Source organism: Bos mutus, chromosome 2 (assembly GCF_027580195.1).
Source record: "Bos mutus isolate GX-2022 chromosome 2, NWIPB_WYAK_1.1, whole genome shotgun sequence".
In the NCBI taxonomy this organism is placed as follows: Eukaryota; Metazoa; Chordata; class Mammalia; order Artiodactyla; family Bovidae; genus Bos; species Bos mutus.
The window spans coordinates 94,193,018-94,215,496 of record NC_091618.1 but is presented as its reverse complement, the minus strand read 5'-3'; the positions used below and the strand labels follow the sequence as shown (position 1 = coordinate 94,215,496).

The 22,479-nt window shown below is 37.4% G+C and overlaps 1 protein-coding gene across 2 annotated transcripts in view; it reads right to left on the bottom strand.

Annotated features, from left to right (window-relative positions):
* Positions 1 to 22,479, bottom strand: part of GALNT13 (polypeptide N-acetylgalactosaminyltransferase 13) — a 672,291-nt gene that overhangs the window by 8,540 nt on the left and 641,272 nt on the right. For both annotated transcript variants that reach the window (XM_005896463.2, XM_070380823.1), the window contains exon 12: positions 5,393 to 5,527. In XM_005896463.2, coding sequence (XP_005896525.1) covers positions 5,393 to 5,527 — 135 coding nt within the window. The remainder of the gene's footprint in view (positions 1 to 5,392; positions 5,528 to 22,479) is intronic.

Genomic DNA, 22,479 nt, shown 5'->3' with positions numbered 1-22,479 from the left:
ATTCAGTTCAGTTCGGTTCAGTCACTCAAAACGTGTCTGACTCTTTGAGACCCCATGAATCGCAGCACAGGCCTCCCTGTCCATCACCAACTGCCAGAGTTCACTCAGATTCACGTCCATCAAGTCGGTGATGCAATCCAGCCATCTCATCCTCTGTCGTCCCCTTCTCCTCCTGCCCCCAATCCCTCCCAGCATCAGAGTCTTTTCCAATGAGTCAACTCTTTGCATGAGGTGGCCAAAGTGCTGGAGTTTCAGCTTTAGCATCATTCCTTCAAAGAACACCCAGGGCTGATCTCCTTTAGCATGGACTGGTTGGATCTCCTTGCAGTCCGAGGGACTCTCAAAAGTCTTCTCCAACACCACAGTTCAAAAGCATCAATTCTTCGGCGCTCAGCTTTCTTCACAGTCCAACTCTCGCATCCATACATGACCACTGGAAAAACCATAGCCTTGACTAGATGGACCTTTGTTGGCAAAGTAATGTCTCTGCTTTTGAATATGCTATCTAGGTTGGTCATAACTTTTCTTCCAAGGAGTAAGCGTCTTTTGATTTCATGGCTGCAGTCACCATCTTCAGTGATTTTGGAGACCAGAAAAATAAAGTCTGACACTGTTTCCACTGTTTCCCCATCTGTTTGCCATGAAGTGATGGGACAAGATGCCATGATCTTCATTTTCTGAATGTTGAGCTGTAAGCCAACTTTTTCACTCTCCTCTTTCACCTTCATCAAGAGGCTTTTTAGTTCCTCTTCACTTTCTGCCATAAGGGTGGTGTCATCTGCATATCTGAGGGTATTGATATTTCTCCCGGCAATCTTGATTCCAGCTTGGGCTTCTTCCAGCCCAGCATTTCTCATGATGTACTCTGCATATAAGTTAAATAAGCAGGGTGACAATATACAGCCTTGACATACTCCTTTTCCTATTTAAAAACAATCTGTTGTTCCATGTCCAGTTCTAACTGTTGCTTCCTGCCCTGCATACAGGTTTCTCAAGAGGCAGGTCCAGTGGTCTGGTATTCCCATCTCTTTCAGAATTTTCCACAGTTTATTGTGATCCACACAGTGAAAGGCTTTGGCATAGTCAATAAAGCAGATGTTTTTCTGGAACTCTCATGCTTTTTCGATGATCCAGCGGATGTTGGCAGTTTGATCTCTGGTTCCTTTGCCTTTTCTAAAACCAGCTTGAACATCTGGAATTCATGGTTCACATATTGCTCAAGCCTGGCTTGGAGAATTTTGAGCATTACTTTACTAGCATGTGAGATGAGTGCAATTGTGCAGTAGTTTGAGCATTTTTTGTCATTGCCTTTCTTTGGGATTGGAATGAAAACTGACCTTTTCCAGTCCTATGGCCACTGCTGAGTTTTCCAAATTTGCTGGCATATTGAGTGCAGCATTTTCACAGCATCATCTTTCAGGATTTGAGATAGCTCAACTGTATTTCCATCACCGCCACCAGCTTTGTTTGTAGTGATGCTTTTTAAGGCCCACTTGACTTCACATTCCAGGATGTCTGGCCCTAGGTGAGTGTGAGTGATCACACCATCGTGATTTTCTGGGTCATGAAGATCTTTTTTGTACAGTTCTTCTGTGTATTCTTGCCACCTCTTCTTAATATCTTCTGCTTCTGTTAGGTCCATACCATTTCTGTCCTTTATTTAGCCCATCTTTGTATGAAATGTTCCCTTGTTCTAGTCTTTCCCATTCTATTGTTTTCCTCTCTTTCTTTGCATTGATAGCTGAGGAAGGCTTTCTTATCTCTCCTTGCTATTCTTTGGACCTCTGGTTTCAAATGGGTATATCTTTCCTTTTTTCCTTTGCTTTTTGCTTTTCTTCTTTTCACAGCTATTTGTAAGGCCTCCTCAGACAGCCATTTTGCTTTTTTTGCATTTCTTTTTCTTGGGGATGATCTTTATTCCTGTCTCCTGTACAATGTCACGAACCTCTGTCAATAGTTCATCAGGCACTCTATCAGATCTAGTCCCTTAAATCTATTTCTCACTTCCACTGTATAATCATAGGGGATTTGATTTATGTCATACCTGAATGGTCTAGTGGTTTTCCTCACTTTCTTCAATTTAAGTCTGAATTTGGCAATAAGGAGTTCATGATCTGAGCCACAGTCAACTCCCAGTCTTGTTTTTGCTGACTATATAGAGCATCTCCATCTTTTGCTGCAAAGAATATAATCATTCTGATTTTGGTGTTGACCATCTGGTGATGTCCATGTGTAGAGTCTTCTCTTGTGCTGTTGGAAGAGGGTATTTGGTATGACCAGTGCATTCTCTTGGCAGAAGTCTATTAGCCTTTGCCCTGCTTCATTCCATACTCCAAGGCCAAATTTGCCTGTTACTCCAGGTGTTTCTTGACTTCCTACTTTTGCACTCCAGTCCCCTATAATGAAATGGATATCTCTTTGGGGTGTTAGTTCTAGAAGGTCTTGGGGGTCTTCATAGAACCATTCAACTTCAGCTTCTTCAGCATTACTGGTTGAGGCATAGGCTTGGATTACTGTGATATTGAATGGTTTGCCTTGGAAACAAAGAGAGATCATTCTGTCGTTCTTGGGATTGCATCCAAGTACTGCATTTTGGACTCTCTTGTTGACCATGTTGGCTATTCCATTTCTTCTAAGGGATTCCTGCCCACAGTAGTAGATATAATGGTCATCTGATTTAAATTCACCCATTCCAGTCCATTTTGGTTCCCTGATACCTAGAATGTCTATGTTCACTCTTGCCATCTCCTGTTTGACCACTTCCAATTTGCCTTGACTCATGGACCTGCCATTCCAGGTTCCTAGGCAATATTGGTCTTTATAGCATCAGACCTTGCTTCTTTCACCAGTCCCATTCACAGCTGGGTGTTGTTTGTGCTTTGGCTCCATCCCTTCATTCTTTCTGGAGTTATTTCTCCACTGATTTCCAGTAGCATATTGGGCACTGACCGACCTGGGGTATTCATCTTTCAGTGTCCTATCTTTCTGCCTTTTCATACTGTTCATGGGGTTCTCTAGGCAAGAATACTGAAGTGGTTTGCCATTCCCTTCTCCAGTGGACCACATTGTTTGTATAATTATTCTATTTTCATGTGTCTCCTCTACATTATGTTTTCTACATTTTTTAATTTGGCAAAAGAATTTGTATTATTTAAAATTTTACAGTTAGAGAAGTTGAACATCATAATTTTGAAAACTAACAGTAAATTAAGCTATGAATATAATTATTAAGATGAGTGAATTACATTTCACAATACTTATGGCATATTATAAGCTTTATCATGTGTCTTTCATATTACAGTGCTCTAAAAATACTACAGTAGAATAACTACTAGGTATTCAAAATAGTAAATTTCTAAGAAAACTATATCTTAGCTGAAGCTACCTAATTTTTTTTAACCTTTCCTTCAAAATCCCTAAATGCCTCAATAATCTTGCTACTGGCTGATAAATATATAAACAAGCCTGCTGCTGCTGCTGCTGCTAAGTCGCTTCAGTCGTGTCTGACTCTGTGCAACCCCATAGACGTCTGGCAGCCCACCAGGCCCCGCCGTCCCTGGGATTCTCCAGGCAAGAACACTGGAGTGGGTTGCCATTTCCTCCTCCAATGCATGAAAGTGGAAAGTGAAAGTGAAGTCGCTCAGTCATGTCTGACTCTTAGCGACCCATGGACTGCAGCCCACCAGGCTCCTCCGCCCATGGGTTTTTCCAGGCAAGAGTACTGGAGTGGGGTGCCATTGCCTTCTCCGATAAACAAGTATACACAATTGTAAACAATAGTTATTTTAGATATGAAGGAATTTGAATTATGACTTTAGAAGCCTTGTTACTCAAAAATTACAGAAAGTTTGAAGATTTAATGTGGTATTGTGAAATTCTATACTCATTCATCTCACAAAAAAATATATATATTCATTTCCCCCTTAATATATGCTAGAAGTTGGTTTTTTAGCACAAACCCCATAAAATCCTAGTTTCCTAGTAAAAACTAAGGAACAACAAAAGCTTTTATTTTAAAACTTGCAGCGTCTCTCCTTTATTTGTACTTTTAATCTGTATTTTTTCTTGTTGAAGAGGTTAGAGGCTCAGGGTCCAGAATTATCCACGTCCATTATTGGAGTACATACCATCAATCCCCACCCAATCTTGAAGGTTGGTGATGGATGGTAACAGTTGAAGAGAAAAACTTGGTGGTCAGACAGAGAAGATGAATAACATATTAGGAAGACAAAAGAATCCAAGTGGAACACACTGGTGAAATATAAGAAGGATTCAAGGTGTCTGTCTTTAATAATGTTCCAGAAGAAAAATATTTGATGTGTAAGGAGCTTGATAATTTTGTATAAATTTTAGAGCCTAATATCAAATCTACATAACTAGTTTCAAATCACATCAGAATTCATTGTTTTCCTGATATTCCACTTAAGAAACTACAACATCTTACAAATTAAATTGTCATTCAAAAAGTGTTTAAAAAGAAGACCTTGTTAAAATATCAACAATACCAACAATCTGTAGTTTGCTTTTTAAAATGTTACTCCTGCAGAGCAGTACAGGCTTGCATAGAACACTGCATTTGTGAAATTCATTCACCTCTCTTGTATTATTTATCTTGTAAGAATAAAATTTACTTATCTTTAAATAAGTCACCAACCATTTAATGATGTGGGAAATGTAGCAGAGGTAACCAGTTAATTTTGCTAAGCAAAGAGAACTGAAGGAAATGCAGCTGTTTCCATTCCAGCTTCCTTATGCAGAGGAAAATATTTCTTTTTTATTAGCTCCATCTGATGGTTGATCTGGTTTTTACACACTGCCTGGCTATAAATTCCCAACAGTAATTTTATTGTTTTCTGTCCCTCTCTTCTATTATGAAAATGTGCTATCTTGTAAATTGCTCCTTAGCTGAGAATGTACATAATTTATTGAATTCTGCAAATATTTACTAATATAAAGAATATTCATGCTAATCTTGTAGCTTTTTTCTTTTTCCTTTAAGTTGAGAAGCATAAATATCACAGATTACATTAGTGTAAAAGCTAACATTTGAAAATATTATTGATATTGTCCTGTATGCACATCTTCGTAGAGGACACGCAAACCTCTTAGAGGGGCATGGCCCATCCATTACCTAATTTATGTTGAGCATGTTTGTGGTGATAACAAATTTTAAGCACATAAAAATGGCTATTTTCCTCATTCATATTTTATACTAATGGCGTAGTTCTGTAAAAACCTGTTTGTGTGATATACCATCCTAATGTTTTCAGCTGTGAACATGAGTGCTTGCAAGTGCAGTTCTTTCAATGCCGAGAAAGTTAGCTTGAAGGATCACTATTTGAAATACATGACTGAGTCTAGCATTAAATAAGAAGTTAAGAAAATACTGTACCTCAGCATCATACTCCCATAACTGATTTCCTCTCATATGGTGGCATTTTAACATGATGACAGGTCCATTGAGTCTAGAAACATCTAAGCACAAGTCATCGGTTCGGATTTCTTTGTCAGCAGTATAAGAAAATACCTGCAAATATAAAAGGCAGCTAATAAAATAATACCTCTTTTAAAAAATGTTGCAGTATAGCAAGATTTATCTGTGGAAGCTTTCATATCATATAAACTTGTGTTTTCAAATGATCTCTGCTATGTGATCTTGAGAAAGCTAGTTCATCTCTCTGTGTTCTTTTCCTCAAATACAAAATAGGTACCATGTCATGTGTTTTTTAAGGTTTTTATGAACTCTCAGTTTAACAAACTAAATTATTGTTATTTTTGTAATTCTGACTTGTTTTATTTTTTCCCTTTTATTTTTGTAAAATTGAATAGTTGATTTACAATGTTGTGTTAGTTTCAGGTGTACAGCACAGTGGTGTGTGTGTGTGTGTATTCTTTCCCATTATAGGTTATGACATATTGAGTATTATTCCTAGTAGGTCTGTCTTGATTATCTCTTTTGTATATAGTAGTGTATATGTTAACCCAGACTCCTAATTTATCCCTCTTTCCCACCCCATCTCTTTCGTCTTTGTTAACAGAAGTTTGTTTTCTATGTCTGTGAGTCTGTTTTTGTTTTGGTCATTTGTATCATGTTTTAGATTCCACGTTATAAGTGATGTACATGTTAATTGTTTGTCTGGCTTCCTTTGTGGCTCAGCTGGTAAGAATCTGCCTGCAATGCAGGAGACCTGGATTTGATTCCTGTGTTGGGAAGATCCCCTGGAGGAAGGAAAGGCTACTCACTCCTGTATTCTGGCCTGGAGAATCCCATGGACTGTGTATAGTCCATGGGGTCACAAAGAGTCAGACACGACCGAGCGACTTTCATTTTTGTCTGACTTACTTCACTTAGTATGATGATCTCTGGGTCCATTCATGTTGCTGCAGATGACATTATTTCATTCTTTTTTTATGACCGAGTAATATTCCCCTGTATATATTCATATACTGCATCCTCTTTATCCATTCCTCTGTCAGTGGACATTTAGGCTGCTTCCAAGTCTTGGCTGTTGTAAATAGTGCTGCAGTGAACACTGGGGTGCATGTGTCTTTTCCAGTAGAGTTTTCATCTTTTCTGGATATGTGTCCAGGAGTGGGACTGCTGGATCATGTGATAGCTCTACTTTTAGGTTTTAAAGGAGCTTCCATACTGTTCTCCATAGTGGTAGTATCCATTTACATTCCCATCAGCAGTGTATGAGGGTTCCTTTTTCTCCACCGTCTGTCCAGCACGCACTTTTCAAAAACTTTTCAAGTTTTTGATGATGGCCATTCTGACTAGTGTAAGGTGATATACCTCATTGTAGTTTTGATTTGCATTTGTCTCATGATTATGCATCTTTGCATGTGCCCTTTCGGAGAAGGTAATGGCACCCCACTCCAGTACTCTTGCCTGGAAAATCCCATGGATGGAGGAGCCTGGTAGGCTGCAGTCCATGGGGTCGCTAAGAGTCGGACACGACTGAGTGACTTCTTTCACTTTTCACTTTCATGCATTGGAGAAGGACGTGGCAACCTACTCCAGCGTTCTTGCCTGGAGAATCCCAGGGACGGGGGAGCCTGGTGGGCTGCCGTCTATGGGGTGGCACAGAGGCGGACACGACTTAAGTGACTTAGCAGCAGCAGCATGTGCCCTTTGGCCATGTGAATGTCTTCTTTGGAGAAATATCTATTTAGATCTTCTACCCATTTTTTGATTGGACTGTTTCTTTTTTTGATATTGAGCTATAAGAACTGTTTACATATTTTAGGAATTAATCTCTTGTTGGTCTCATCGTATGCAAATATTTTCTCCCATTCTATAGGTTGTCTTTTTGTTTTATGATTTCCTTTGATGTGCAAAAGTTTTTTAAGTTTAACTAGGTCCCATTTGTTTATGGATTCAAAAAGGTATTGCTGTGATTTATGTGCTCTGCCTATGTTTTCCTCTAAAGTTTTATAGTACCCAGTTTTAACATTTCCGTGTTTAATCCATTTTGAGTTTAATTTTGTGTGTGGTGTTAGATAATGTTAACTATACCTTATTATTTGTTTGCATTTGTTTTCCTGCACTGTATTTGCCTTATAAAGCTTATACAACAGGCTCAATAAAGTTTGTAAACTACATGGAGCTCCATAAAGGGCAGTCCTTGTTCCACTACCATATGACCAATTCCCGAAGTCTAGGGACAATGATGTTTTTTCATCAATTTCCTTTCCATAACGCAAGTACATCACATATATGTATGTGTTTAGTCACCAAGTCGTGTCCAACTCTACGTGACCCCATGGACTTCATGTCACATACATTTCCCTGTATATCACAAACATTTTATTAAGTATTGTCAGTGGATTTCTGAAGGTTGTAGAATTAGCTCTAGAGATTTCTGTAAAGGCAGGGTCTGTGTTTATGTTTTTAATGTGGTTTTGGCTGGGCTTGACTATAATTCTTCTCAAAATATCTAAGAAATGTCAAGGCAGATGGTAGACTCATTGTTAACTAATTGAAAATGATATTATAATAATGCATATTATTTTGTTCCTAGTGTGAACTATTATAACATTGATTATTAAAGTTTCATGAGGGTTATTAAGTACATAATTATAAAAGTTTTCTTCTGTTATGATAAGCATGCTTCAGTATTCTGTGGGTATTTATTTATTTATTTTTTTGCAAAGAGGGAGTATGAGGAGAAAGTTCATTTCAAGGTCTTTTCATTTCCCAAAGCAATGTGATGAAATGTAAGGAAGTCAGCTCTACAGATCACTTATAAACTGAGTCCTAGTCTGTAAATTGACTAAGTTAGTCTTGAAATGGTTACCTCTACAGAACTGCTACTCAGGGCTTCGAGGAAAGTCACAAGTACTGATAAGAGGAAGATGTAAAGTCAGTGATGGAATCCAAGTACCCTCTTAAATAAGCCAACATCTTAAAAGGAAAAATTTCACAAAGGTTGTACATTCTGTTTAATAATATAAAAACTTGGGCCATATATACAGTTCATTTACTTGAACAATATGTTATATTATAGATTTTATGTGTTAAATTCAGAAAAAAATTTCCTTTCTTTGAAGTGTCATGTATATGTGTATACTTTTTAAAGTTTATCCTTTTCATTGGAAAATAAGCAACTAAAAGAACAAATGAAACACACATGGGAGAAGTATTTTCCCAAATATGATTAGTATTTTTACTATAGTTACAAACATATTAAATAAATGAGTCTGGTAGTAGACATTTCTAGAGGGTAATTTCTAGAGAAATATCTTTCGCCCACTACAGGATTGTTTCAATGCAAAGGGTAATTTTCCACTTTGAAGCTGCTTTATTTTAGTTGTATACAGATGGTAATGTAAATGGAAACACCAAAGCATCCATATTCACCATGAATTTTGCATAATGAGCATAATCACAGCCTGAGGAACAATTCTCCTTGGGTCTCTCATGATAGTTTGGAAATTTTATTGAAAGTTCTAGAGAGAAATCTGCAAAACTCTCTTTGTTCCTCAATTCTAATTTTGATTCATTTTGGTCAATTAATAGATATGTAATTTACATTGCAATTAAGAAATATATCTATAGAATACTATCTGACCCTGTATGATAAATTTATCTTTCTTTGGATTTGCAATTGAAAAAAAAAATAATTAACTGATTCATGTACAAGCCAATGCAATTGCTGGCAAACACTGCAAGTTAGAAACAGCAAGCAGTGACTCTCCCTTGAAGGTTTCTGAAAGAATATGCCCCTTCTGACACCTTGATTTCAGATTCCCAGCCTCAAACACTGTGAATCAATGAATTTTTGTTGTTTAAGCCATCTAAGTTTGTGATGGTTTGCTATAGCAGTTTGAGGAAACTGGTACACTTCCTAATTCCTAATGCTGGTGGAAGTCTTTAAAAGTAATGTGATTAGTTTTCCAAATTGTCATTGCAAATTTTGGGTATGAAAGTTAGACTTTAGGTTTCACATCTATTGTATCTTGATTTCTAGGCTTAAAATTGTAATATCCAGTTATACTTTCAAAAAGCATGAGCGTATTTTCATAATCATTTTTCTACTTAAATATTAATTTTGTAAAATGGTTCTTTACTGTGACTAGATGATTTTCTTTTATGTATACTTTATTGAGATTAGATTAATTTCTGTCTTTGAATTGATGCACTCAAATGAGTTTAGAAATAACTCACAACATATAAAAGATGATAGCAAAGTCCATTCTCAGTTCCTTTTAATCTTAATATTTTTCCAGAAAAGGTAAACTTTTTCATTATATCACACATGCATGCAGTTTGTTTTGGATTGTTCTTTTTGGAAAGTATGATCAAAGGCATTTTATGATTCATCAAATATCTAAAATTATAACAACATGTAAACATTTTTTTAAGGATTGTGTAATAATTGCCTAAAATAGTCTACAGTAAATTAGTTTTAGTTCACACAATGGAAAGAATGTCTATATATATATATATATATTTTAAATTATATCTTGCCTAAAACCCTAATATTGTATAGCTACTTCCTACAAACAACTCATTTATTTATCCCTTTGAAAGACTGTAAATAGTATAAGTAGCCTTTCACAAAACGTTGTGGAACAGTCCAAGTTTGCAAACCAAGGACACTGTGTTCTGTGTTACTGGGACCTGGACCACTTCTTTGGCAAGAGATTTGGGGACTAAACGCCCTCTGCTGGCTTTATCTTGGGATAGGATTTCTTTCCCTTAATCCTTAAAGAAACAGTTGGCCAAAAAATATGTGTTTATCAAAAGGCTCACATGTGTATTTGATTCAGATTTATTAAATATATTGGTTGTTATTTTCCTAGATTTAGTTTTGAATTTATAAAATACTTTTCCAGATGAGTTCCTCAGGACAACATTTACTGTAAAAGTTCACAGTTTAAAGACACTCTGTCACATTATGGTAACTGCTTCACTTTCTATATGAAGAAACTGAGGTCCAATAAGGAGCTTCCCTGGTAGCTCAGCTGGTAAAGAATCCATCTGCAATGCAGGAGATCATGGCTCGATTCCTGGGTCGGGAAGATCACCTGGAGAAAGCATAGGCTACAGATTCCTGTATTCTTGGACTTCCCTGGTGGCTCAGTCAGTAAAGAATCTGCCTGCAATGCAGGAGACCTAAGTTTGATCCCTGGGTTGGGAAGATCCCCTGGAGGAGGGCATGGCAACCGACTCGAGTATTCTTGCCTGGAGAATCCCCATGGACAGAGGAGCCTGGCAGGCTACAGTTCATGGGGTCGCAAAGAGTTGAACACAACTGAGTGACTGGACACACACACACACACACACACACACACACACACAGAGGAAGTCAATAAAGTTACAGGGTTTGCACAATTTGCCAAAGCTTCTTAGTGACAGAGGTCTCTCTGGACCCCAGGCTTATTGCTGCTATTCTTTTACTTGACTATACTGCCCTTTATATACCAATTTTAGAGCTTTGGGGCCTCTGGGAATCTATTTAGGTATTTGAAATACAGACAATTCAAGGAATCTGTTAACAGCCATCCAGAAGGGCAAATTATGAGAAAGTAAACATAGTTTTTTTCCCCTCTCATTCTGTAAAAATGTAGCCCGGGAAATAACAAAAGAAAATTGTTTAGCAATAAAAATTCAACATATAACAATGTGTGTGTGTGTTTTGATGTGATCCATTTTAAAGTCTTTATTGAATTTGCTACATTATTGGTTCTGTTGTTTTATGTGGTTTTTTTTTTTTTTTTTTTTTTGGCTGTGAGGCATGTGGGATCTTAGCTTGCCAACCAGGATCGAATCACATCCCCTGCAGTGTAAGGCAAAGCGCTGGACTACCCGGGAAGTCCCTAGCAGCGTGGTTTATTTTTTAACATGTTCTCTCTTACTGTATGTCACATCTTCCTGATCCTAGCATGGAGAATGCATGGGTGGAATTGAATTTATCAATGGAGATGCCAAGCAAAGAGGCTTTTGCTTTCAGATGAAAGATTTTTTCTGTCTTAATTTCAGACTCTATTTATAGCCTGTTAGCTCAGTGATTTGTGCAGAGGAGGTTAAGGAGATGTAGGTAGCTCCTAGCTGCGTACTCTTATCTTACATGCCTACATGATATCTATGGTCTTTTACAGTTTTAATGCTCTAAAAGACTGCTGTTAAAAACATGAGCTGGGTGTGTATCTCAAGTTCGGTATTACCAGTCTCTCCTCAATATCACTTCTGAAGGCTTAACTCTTTCCTCTTTGACTTCAATATAACTGTATATAACAATTTGGTAGTTGCTTATTTGTGCTCAGCAAGTCACCTCATTCTTGCATTCCTGACCTGGTATATGCTGATTGTATTATTAGACTATCCATTCCACTTTTCCAGGAAAAGACCACTCCCTTAAAATCTTAGTACATTCTTCACTTTCTTAATATAGCAGGACAGCATAACACCGTGGTCTTTAGAAAATGACAAAGACCTGAGTCTGACCTTCCTCCATATTCTTCAAGAAAATTAGACATACCAAGGGAATATTTCATGCAAAGATGGACACAATAAAGGACAGAGACAGTATGAACTGAACAGAGGCAGATGATACTAAGAAGAGGTGGCAAGAATGGACAGAAGAATTATACAAAAAAATATCTTAATGACCCAGATAACTAAAATGGTGTGGTCACTCATGTAGAGCTAGACATCCAGGAGTGCAAAGTCAAGTGGGTTTAGAAAGCATTACTACAGACAAAGCTAGTGGAGGTGAGGGAATTCCAGCTGAGCTATTTCAGACCCTAAAAGATGGTGCTATTAAAGTGCTGCACTCAGTGTACCAGCAAATTTGCAAAACTCAGCAGTGGCCACAGGACTAGAAAAGGTCAGTTTTCATTCCAGTGCAAAGAAGGGCAATGCCAAAGAATGTTCAAACTACCGCACAGTTGTACTCATTTCACATGCCAGAAAAATAATGCTCAAAATCCTTCAAGCTACATATCAACAGTATGTGAACCAAAAACTTTCAGATTTATAAGATGGATTTAGATAAGGCAGAGGAACCAGAGATCAAATTGCCAGTATCCGTTGGGTCATAGAAAAAGCAAGAGAATTACAGAAAAATACCTACATCTGTTTCACTGACTACTCTATTGACTTTGAGTGGATCACAACAAACTGTGGAAAATTCTTAAAGAGATGGGAATACCAGACCACCTTAGCTGCCTCCTGAGAAACCTGTATGCTGGCCAAGAAGCAACAGTTAGAACCGGACATGGAACAACAGACTGGTTCCAAATTGAGAAAGGAGTACATCAAGGCTGTATATTGTCAACTGGCTTATTTAACTTACATGCAGTGTACATCATGCAAAATGCTGAGCTGGATGAATCACAAACTGGATTCAAGATTGCCGGGAGACGTATCAATAACCTCAGATATGCAGATGACACCACCCTTATGGCAGAAAGTGAAGAGGAACTTTTCACATCAAGTGAAAGAGTCTCTTGATGAAGGTGAAAGAGGAGAGTGATAAATCTGGCTCAAAACTCAACATTCAAAAAACTTAGATCATGGCATCTGGTCCCATCACTTTATGGCAAATAGATGAGGAAAATATGGAAACAGTGACAGACTTTATTTTCTTGGGCTTCAAAATCACTGTGGATGGTGACTGCAGCCATGAAATTAAAAAAATGCTTGCTCCTTGGAAGAAGAGCTATGACAAAACTAGACAGCATATTAAGAAGCAGAAACATTGTTGCTTTGCTGACAAAGGCCCATAGAGGCAAAGCTATGGTCTTTCCAGTAGTCACAAATGTGAGTTGGACCATTAAGAAACCTGAGCACTGAAGAATTGATGCTTTTGAATTGTGGTGTTGGAGAAGACTCTTGAGAATCCCTTGGACTGCAAGATCAAATCAGTCAGTCCTAGAGAAATCAACCCTGAATATTTATTGGAAGGACCAATGCTGAAGCTGAAGCTCCAACACTTTGGCCACCTGATGCGAAGAACTGACTCATCAGCAAAGACCCTGATGCTGGGAAAGATTGAAGGCAAGAGGAGAAGGGGACGACAGAGTACAAGATGGTTGGATGGCACCATCAACTAAATGGACATGATTTTGAGCAAACTCCAGGATATGGTGAACAGCAGGGAGGCTTGGTGTTCTGCAGACCATGGGGTAGCAAAGAATTGGACAGGACTGAGCAGCTGAACAACAACAACAAAGAATTACTGTGAATCTTTGACAAAATCTTAGCTTCCTTATCTGGAAAAAGGGATAAAAAAGGGATATTTCTTGGGCTTTTTCAAAGGTTGAGTGAAGTAATTCATCTAAACTCTAAATACAGTACTAAATCCAGGTGATATCTCAGTATTAGTTATTATCTGTGCAAAATCCAGGCATATTATTTACATTTGATTACATTTGTCTCATCTTTATTTTTTAAACCTTGCTTTCCCAATAGTAATACTAGAGATATATTTTGAATACCTGTGGAAACAATTCTAAGAGAAGAGTATGTGTCCAGTAATTACTTGCTGAATAAATGAAAGCAGTTTGTCTTTAGAGTTCTCTAGTCCACTCTGTGGAAAACAGAGCAAGAGATTAAGGTAATATAATAAGCAGAATGCACTAATACAATAAGAAAATGTGACTGATGTTTCTGTTTTCTTTCTACTTCATAGTTTCCTGGTGTTAAAGTTTATGTATGTTTAATACTTTACTCTGCCTTGAAGGCTTTTAAAGGACATCTACAATCAGGATTCTATACTCAAATATTATCCAAATATATACTCATATTCTATTATTGTAATATTGAATATAAATTGCAAATTTAAGCCTAAGAGGAATCCTTCCAAAAGATACAATAGATAATACTTGAAGTGCAGAGACTGTGTTCTATGTGATTATGGTAGATTCTTGTCCCATGGTATACATGCCCTGTATAACACCCTTTATATATTTACCTTTATAACACTGACTTAAATGTCAGTGAGACTGTGTTTATGATAAGAAAGTCACTTCATAATTACATTAGACTTTGTCTTTGCAGTCTGACAAAGATGAGATCTCAGACCTCTAACTTCAAGGAACTGAAATCTGCCAGTTATCAGGAATCTTGGAAGAGGAACTGGAGCCTTCAGTAAGATCACTGCTCTGGCCAACACCTTTAGTTCAGTCCTGTGAGGCTCTCAGCAGAGAACCCAGCCATGCTGCACCTGAATTTCTGTCCTGTGGCACTGTGAGGTAATACTTTTGTGTTGTTGTAATCCACTTAATTTGTAGTAATTTGTTATGCAACAGTAGAATATGAAGAGAGTGACCATCAAGGTAAAGGAAATACATGAAAAAACTAAATTCCTATCACCATGAGGAACTCTTTTCTCCTGTGCTATGTCTGTATTATTTATTCATTCAGTAATTAATCCATCTATTTATTCAACTAATACTTTTGAGAATGTTAAAGGTTTCAGGCTTTATCCGAATTATACAGGCCCTTCATGAAACTTTGAATTTGATACACAGACATACAAGTGAGAGCCAAGATTTCTTGAAGAGTTTCCTTCACTCTTCCTACCTACTTGAGCTCTGTTCTTGGTTTTTTCATTGTATTTTCTGTAACAAATTAGCTGTGTGAATTCTTGGATGGGATTATCTTCAGTTATGGGCTGCTGCTGCTGCTAAGTCACTTCAGTCGTGTCCGACTCTGTGCGACCCCATAGACGTCTGGCAGCCCACCAGGCTCCCCTGTCCCTGGGATTCTCCAGGCAAGAACACTGGAGTGGGTTGCCATTTCCTTCTCCAGTGCATGAAAGTGGAAAGTGAAAGTGAAGTCGCTCAGTCATGTCTGACTCTCAGCGACCCCATGGACTTCAGCCTACCAGGCTCCTCCATCCATGGGATTTTCCAGGCAAGAGTACTGGAGTGGCTTAATACATACTTCGCCTTTGTGAGGGCTTCCCTGATAGCTCAGATGGTGAAAGAATCCACCCGCAATGCAGGAGACCCCAGTTTGATTCCTGGGTTGGGAAGATCTGCTGGAGAAGGGATAGGCTACCCAGTCCAGTATTCTTGGGGTTCCCTTGTGGCTCAGCTGGTAAAGAATCTGCCTGCAATGTGGGAGACCTGGGTTCGATCCATGGGTTGGAAAGATCCTCTGGAGAAGGGAAAGGCTACCCACTCCAGTACTCTGGCCTAGAGAATTCCATGGACTGTTTAGTCCATGGGGTCACAAAGAGTCAGACACAACTGAGCAACTTTCACTTCACTTTGCCTTTATGACTGTATCACTAGTTGGAATGGTGAAGCATCAAGATAACTAGTCTTTAAGGTTCTTACTCATTTATGCCTGTGAATGTAAATAAACATAGCAGCAATAATGTCATTCACATGACACACACACATATGTATATATAGATTATATATTCATTTTAGTATTTGTTTTATTAGCCCCAAATTAATGATAAGGGATTTTGTGATATCATCTATGAATACATTTTTACTGATATTTAATATAATTTCAAGGCCTTTTCACATACATTGTGTTACTTAGATACTTGCTGTAACTCTGGTATGTGGCACATAATTAGAGAAAAATTATTAAGTATATTAAAATGTCTCAAAAGGCAAATTGTAATATCCTTAAGATAGCACAAAGATAGTTTTATTGGGTATCTGCTATAACTGCTTCTTAAAACTACCTTTAGTTTAAATTAGACATAATTAAAAAAAAATTCACCTTCATATTATTACCAAAACATTTGCACTGAATCAAATAATACTGAATTTTTCTAGGTGATTTTAAGCTTAAAGAAATCCTACTTATGACAGTTCATCATTGCTACCAACTAAGATCAGTTTGGCTAAATTAAGATGTAGTTTGGCTTCCTCCAGAAGCTGATGTTGAACAAGGATTCAAGTGCAAGTAATTTACTACGTAGATGATCCCAAGAAATATGGGTTGGAATGCAGGGAAGGCATAGCAGCCAATAAAGGGTACATTACAAATTATTTACACTATAGGTAGCTGGAACTTAATCCTGTTGGGAAACTCTGGCAACCAGATAAAACAAGCCTCAGATTCAGTTCCCTGGAAGAGTGAAGAAGCTGAGATAATTATACCACCTGCCCTCCACTTTTGCCTGAGGTGTACTTCCAGGGAGTAGAGTTGATTAATTCCCCAGGTGTGACAAGGTGGGCAGAGCAGCCTCTGGCAGAGAAAACTATCAGGCAAGGGGACAGATTCTGGCCTTTTGAATGTCAGCCTAGAAGCAGGTGGAAGGAGAGAAAGCAGACATTTCAGGATAACCTGCCATGTATGTGGCAAGATAGCAGTCATATTAAATATTAGGATATTAAGTATGATATGGGCTTCTACCTGGCGCACTGGTAAAGAATCTGCCTTCCAGTGCGGAAGACGCAGACTCGATCACTGGTCAGGAAGATCCTGTGGAGTAGGAAATGGCAACCCACTCCAGTATTTTTGCCTGGAAAATTCCATGAACAGAGGAGCCTGGTGGGCTACAGTCCATGGGATAGCAAAGAGTCTGACATGACTGAGCGACTAAGCATAAAGACACATAAATATGATACAGCACATATTATAAATTATATGTTTCTTTAATAACTTTTCAGGGTTAGTATTATAATTTTACTTTTTCAAATAAGGAATATGAGGTTTGAAAAGGTTAGGTAAATTCCAAGTCATTCATTTTGCAAGTGGGAGAATGTGTCTTTGAACTGTGGTCTGTCAGACCTCATATATCCCATGTTCTTTCCACATAGTTAATATTTTGCTTCTGGGATATTTTAAAAATTAAACTCCAATCTTTATTCAGCTTTCACAGGGTTTTCCTTAAAGTTCCCATATGATCCTATGCTCGCTTTTTCAGCACCCAATCCAGGATACCACATTACACGTTGCCATCATATCTCCTTAGCCAGCTCTGACGGCTGCTGAGACTTTAACCTATTTGATGACTGACAGTTATGAGGAGCACTAGTTAGCTATTTTGTGGAGTGCACCTCAGTTTGGGTTTGTCTAATGTTCACCTCATGATTTGAGTGGGGTTATAGGTTTTTTGGGGAAGATCACAAAAGTGAAATGCCATTCTCCTCAGATTTTATCAAGGGTTCTTGGTATTAACATGACTCACAGCATAGAACCTTGAATACTAACCCAAGATAGCATTTGGCAGGTTTCTCCACTGGAAAGTCAGTACCAAGCCCTTCTGTATTCTACTCTTTAAAAGCAAGTCATTAAGCACAATGCACACACAACTGGGGAGGAGAGATAAATCCCATATTCTAGAGCAGGGATTGTCTCCATAAACTATTTGGAACTCTTTATAGGAGACCTTAGAGATCAATATTAACATGTCTCTAAAAACCTCAGTCTAAAACCAGGGCCATGTCTTTAAATTAGATTTATATGTAATGCATTAAGATTCTTATAGTAAAAAATATATCCAGCTTATAGGCTCCTTGTTTCACTCACTGAATGAACAGAAGATCTCTGTAGTGGTAAATTGTAATGTGATAATTTCCACCACTTAGAAATGGCACTTGGTGTCATCAGCATGTAAGATGTGAATTGAACATTGGTCCTTGTGACCTCCAGATACCACTTTAATCTTTCTTTGGTGTTACAACAGCCAGGCAATGCACCTCTGAATTGGCAGGCTGCTCTGTTTTTGGAGGAGGCAGAGGGAAGTGTCTTTCAAACAATTTCTGCATAGCTCAGCCAGATAATGGAGAAGGCAATGGCATCCCACTCCAGTACTCTTGCCTGGAAAATCCCATGGACCGAGGAGCCTGGTGGGCTGCAGTCCATGGGGTCGCTAAGAGTCGGACACGACTGCGCAACTTCACTTTCACTTTTCACTTTCATGCATTGGAGAAGGAAATGGCAACCCACTCCAGTGTTCTTGCCTGGAGAATCCCAAGGACAGGGGAGCCTGGTGGGCTGCCATCTATGGGGTCGCACAGAGTCGGACACGACTGAAGCGACTTAGCAGCAGCAGCAGCAGCAGCCAGATAAACACATTTTACTTCTTTTAAATAGTAATTAAAAAAACAACTCAAAATCTATTTAGAAAGTTAGCAACTAGAGAGAGAGTAGAAATATATCTGGTAGGTTTTCATTAGAAGACTAGGATTCTTTACTAGAAATTGGAGTAGACTCTAGGTTGTTTCCATGGTAACCTACCAAAGCCTTTTATCCTTTAATGAAAAGGTATCATTTCTCTGCATACCACATGTAGCTTCCTGCTCAGTATTGGATCAAGTCCTTTTACAACAGAATAAAATAAATGAACTGACAAAAAGTTCTACAGTGTGGCTCTGCTTGTGGTGAAATTATTCTTGGTACTAAATAACAAGAAAAAAAGCCCTTTTCATTTTGGCCACATTCACCATGCCATTTTTAATAACAAAAGTACATGTGCAAGTATTTCATGAGGTTGTATTAGAAATAGGTTACAAGCTATCCTTTGGCAACCTTTGCAGTCTGAAAGATTATTGCTCTTTTTGTCCCCTAGAGGCAAAATTTCCTTGCTTGACATTTACATTCTCTTAGGAGCTTAGCTCTACTACTTATAAAGCTTAATTTTCCACTCTGCCTTGTCCAGGCCTTCGACTCCATTAAGGCCAGTATCCTTGCTGTCCTTGCACACACTCCATTTTCTGTGCTCCCTGACAGCTTTGTGAAGCCTTTTAGACTCACCCCTGTCCTTATCAGATCTTTTTTTCTCTGAATGCCTTCTGTATAACAGTACAAATCTTCTTTGTTTCAAGAATCATTTTTTTGTATTCCCATTGGTATTGAGGGTTGGGATTCTGTGCCTATTTACTTATTTATATTTAATCTCATTGAAAAGTGGAAGTAGATTTAAACAGAATTTTACATACATATATATACACACACATATTAATATATAGAGAGAGATAAGAGACAACAGTCCACCTACATAAAAATATAAATATAATTTAAAAGGGGATGACAGAGGATGAGATGGCTGGATGGCATCACCGACTCGATGGACGTGAGTTTGAGTGAACTCTGGGAGTTGGTGATGGACAGGGAGGCCTGGCGTGCTGCGATTCATGGGGTCGCAAAGAGACATGACTGAGTGACTGAACTGAACTGAATGACTTACATAAATTCAAACAGCTAGTAAGTGTCAGAACTCAAATTTATCTCATTCCAGAGCTCATGTTCTTATCACAATCCAAATAAAGCTGAAATAGCTAAAATAACAAAAAAAATAAATAAAAATACAGATACCACATTTTTTCTAAAAAAGTTTAAAGTCCAGCTTCTGCTTTGAAAGTACAGGTGGCACTGCCAAACAGAGGACAATTATTACCTAGTTATATATTGAATAGCTATTGTTATGAAGCCTTGATGTAGTCACATTATTTTCCATCGATTCTCGAACATTTTCTTGTAAATCAGATTAAACAAAGAAACCAAATACAGTATAACTACATAGTATTTTAATTGGTGTAATTGTTACCTCTTTAACAGTTTATTTTTCTCTCTTTTATTAGACTGCATTCCTCAGATTTTACTACTATGAAAAAGCACAAATTTCAGATGCTTTTAACAATGAAAGTTCTTGCTCAAGTTCCATCCTGCATGCGTGCATGCTAAATTGCTTCAGTCATGTCTGACTCCGTGCGACCCTAGGGACTGTAGCCTGCCAGTCTCCTCTGTCCATGGAATTCTCCAGGCAAGAATACTGGAGTGGGTTGCCATGTTCTCCTCCTGGGGATATTCCCAACCCAAGGATTGAACCCAAGTCTCAAATCTCCTGCATTGGCAGGCAAGTTCTTTACCACTAGCACCACCTGGGAATCCTCATGAAGAGCTTAAATAATACTAATAACTAAACCAACTTGTACTGATGATATATACTTCAATTTAGTGTAGGATGCAGTTCATCCTAGAAAAATAAAGAAAATTATTTCATGCAAAGGTATACTTCCATAGATGTAAAACCAATAGTTTCTAAAGATGAGATTAGATTGTTAACTAGGAGAAATACCTATTAAAAATTAGAAATATTTGTTCTTCATAATTTATACAGAAAAGTGATGACAATGCCATGATACCTCAGATGTAACTGCTTTTTATTTAAACAAAGAATATATATTGGGACCATTATATTATTTAGGCCAATAATTAGTGCCATTAAAATGTGGAAGATATTTTGTTGCTATCCTGTCACTATTGTTATATCTGCATTTCTAACAACAAGGCAAAATATATATGGGATATATAGTTAATCATGAACAAATGAAATATTTAAAACATTTTCTTTTCAGCCCTCTAAGTTTATAAGCTTGCATTTGATTAGCCTCTTTGAGTTGTATGCAATAAAATCTTATATATGATGACTTCTTTTAAAAATTCATGAATATTCAGCAAAAAATGCCTTTAAATATTGGTGAGTATTAAGCAAAGAATGCCTTAAAAATCTTGGTGCTATTATACTTGATAATATATTACTGGATATTTTATTTGACTTGCACATTTGTCTACTTTTTTCCCTTTTCCTGAACTTTCTCTTCCTTGCATTGATTAGTCAGATATTTGAACATAAATTTCTCATCCAGTTTTATGTTATCTAAGCTTACTTGTGTTATCTTTTCTTTCCCCAAAAAACAAGTTTTCATATTTGAAAGAAAAAAAATAACCCTGGGAATACCCTTACCCATTACTTTGTTCAAATACTATAAGATTTTATTAACTAGGATATAATTGGGAAATACAGTAAGATAAAGAATGTCTTAGGTATAAGAAAGCAAATAATCTTGAGTATAGATTCTTCTGGTGAGTATGAAACTGGCCAACACTGTTAATTTAGAAACTACAAACATTATTTACCTTACTTAGAAACTAATAAAGTGGCCTTTTCTACTAGAGTAAGCCAAGATAAAATTATTTTAGCTATTACAGATTGCTTCAAGTGGTAATTTAAAATAATTACTTTTATCTTCAGTAAAATTTATGCATGTACACTCTTTGAGGGAGAAGAGGGGATCATTCAAAGAACCTTAATATTCTTCATATATAGTAGATTCGTGCATTTAATCCATTACATTTTTTAATAAACAAACTAAAATTTTGGCAGGAAAATGACTTGAACAAGAAAATTCAGGTTAATGATTAAGACAAGGGTGCTAAATCAAGAATTAGGCATAAGACAGGATAAAAAAACACTTGAAGACAAAATAGAGAAAGGGGTGATGTTCAGAAGATTGGAAAAAAGTACAGAGGAGAAAGGTTCTGCTGGAACTAAATTGTTTAACGGAGACAGACCTAGCAGAAAGTCTGTAGTCTTGTGAAGTTAGCAGAAAGTCTGTAGTCCATCTCTAAGTAACAGGAGCTTCAGAAGAAATGCATAGTGGACTGAGGAAGCAGACTGATACTGCTAGTAGCAAAATATTTTTCTTTCAGTAGGTATTTCAACTAACAGTATACCCTTGTCAGTAAGAAAAGCCTATTGGTGATATGCAATAAGAGAAGTATATAGGCGTGTGTGTGTGTGTGTGTATTTTTTTTGTATGTGTGCATTTTGTAAGATTATAGTAGTATTAAATTTTTTACTTTATGAAAATGTGTGATAGTTCACATTTTGAAGGACACTTTTCAAAATATTCTGTAAATGTCATTAATAAAATAGATACAAATTTATGTGAATTCTCCCAAAGATCTTAAAGCACTTTAATATTTAAATTTTATAGAAATTTAATTTTAAGCACCTTAAAGCATGAGCTGATATTGATACACTTGTCCTTCTGTGTGCACAGACATACTTTGACATCCATCGTCATTTGCTTATATGCCTTCCTAAAGATCGTTGTCTCCTCCAAGTTTAGTCCACTTTCTCTCCAGAATCAGGGTAGACAGTTTTATCGTCTCAACACCAGAAATAATTGAATCTTTTGGATGCTGATTTGTTTTTATATTATTGACCCAATGACTCATATAACCAGTGTTGTACTTACAGCTAGAAA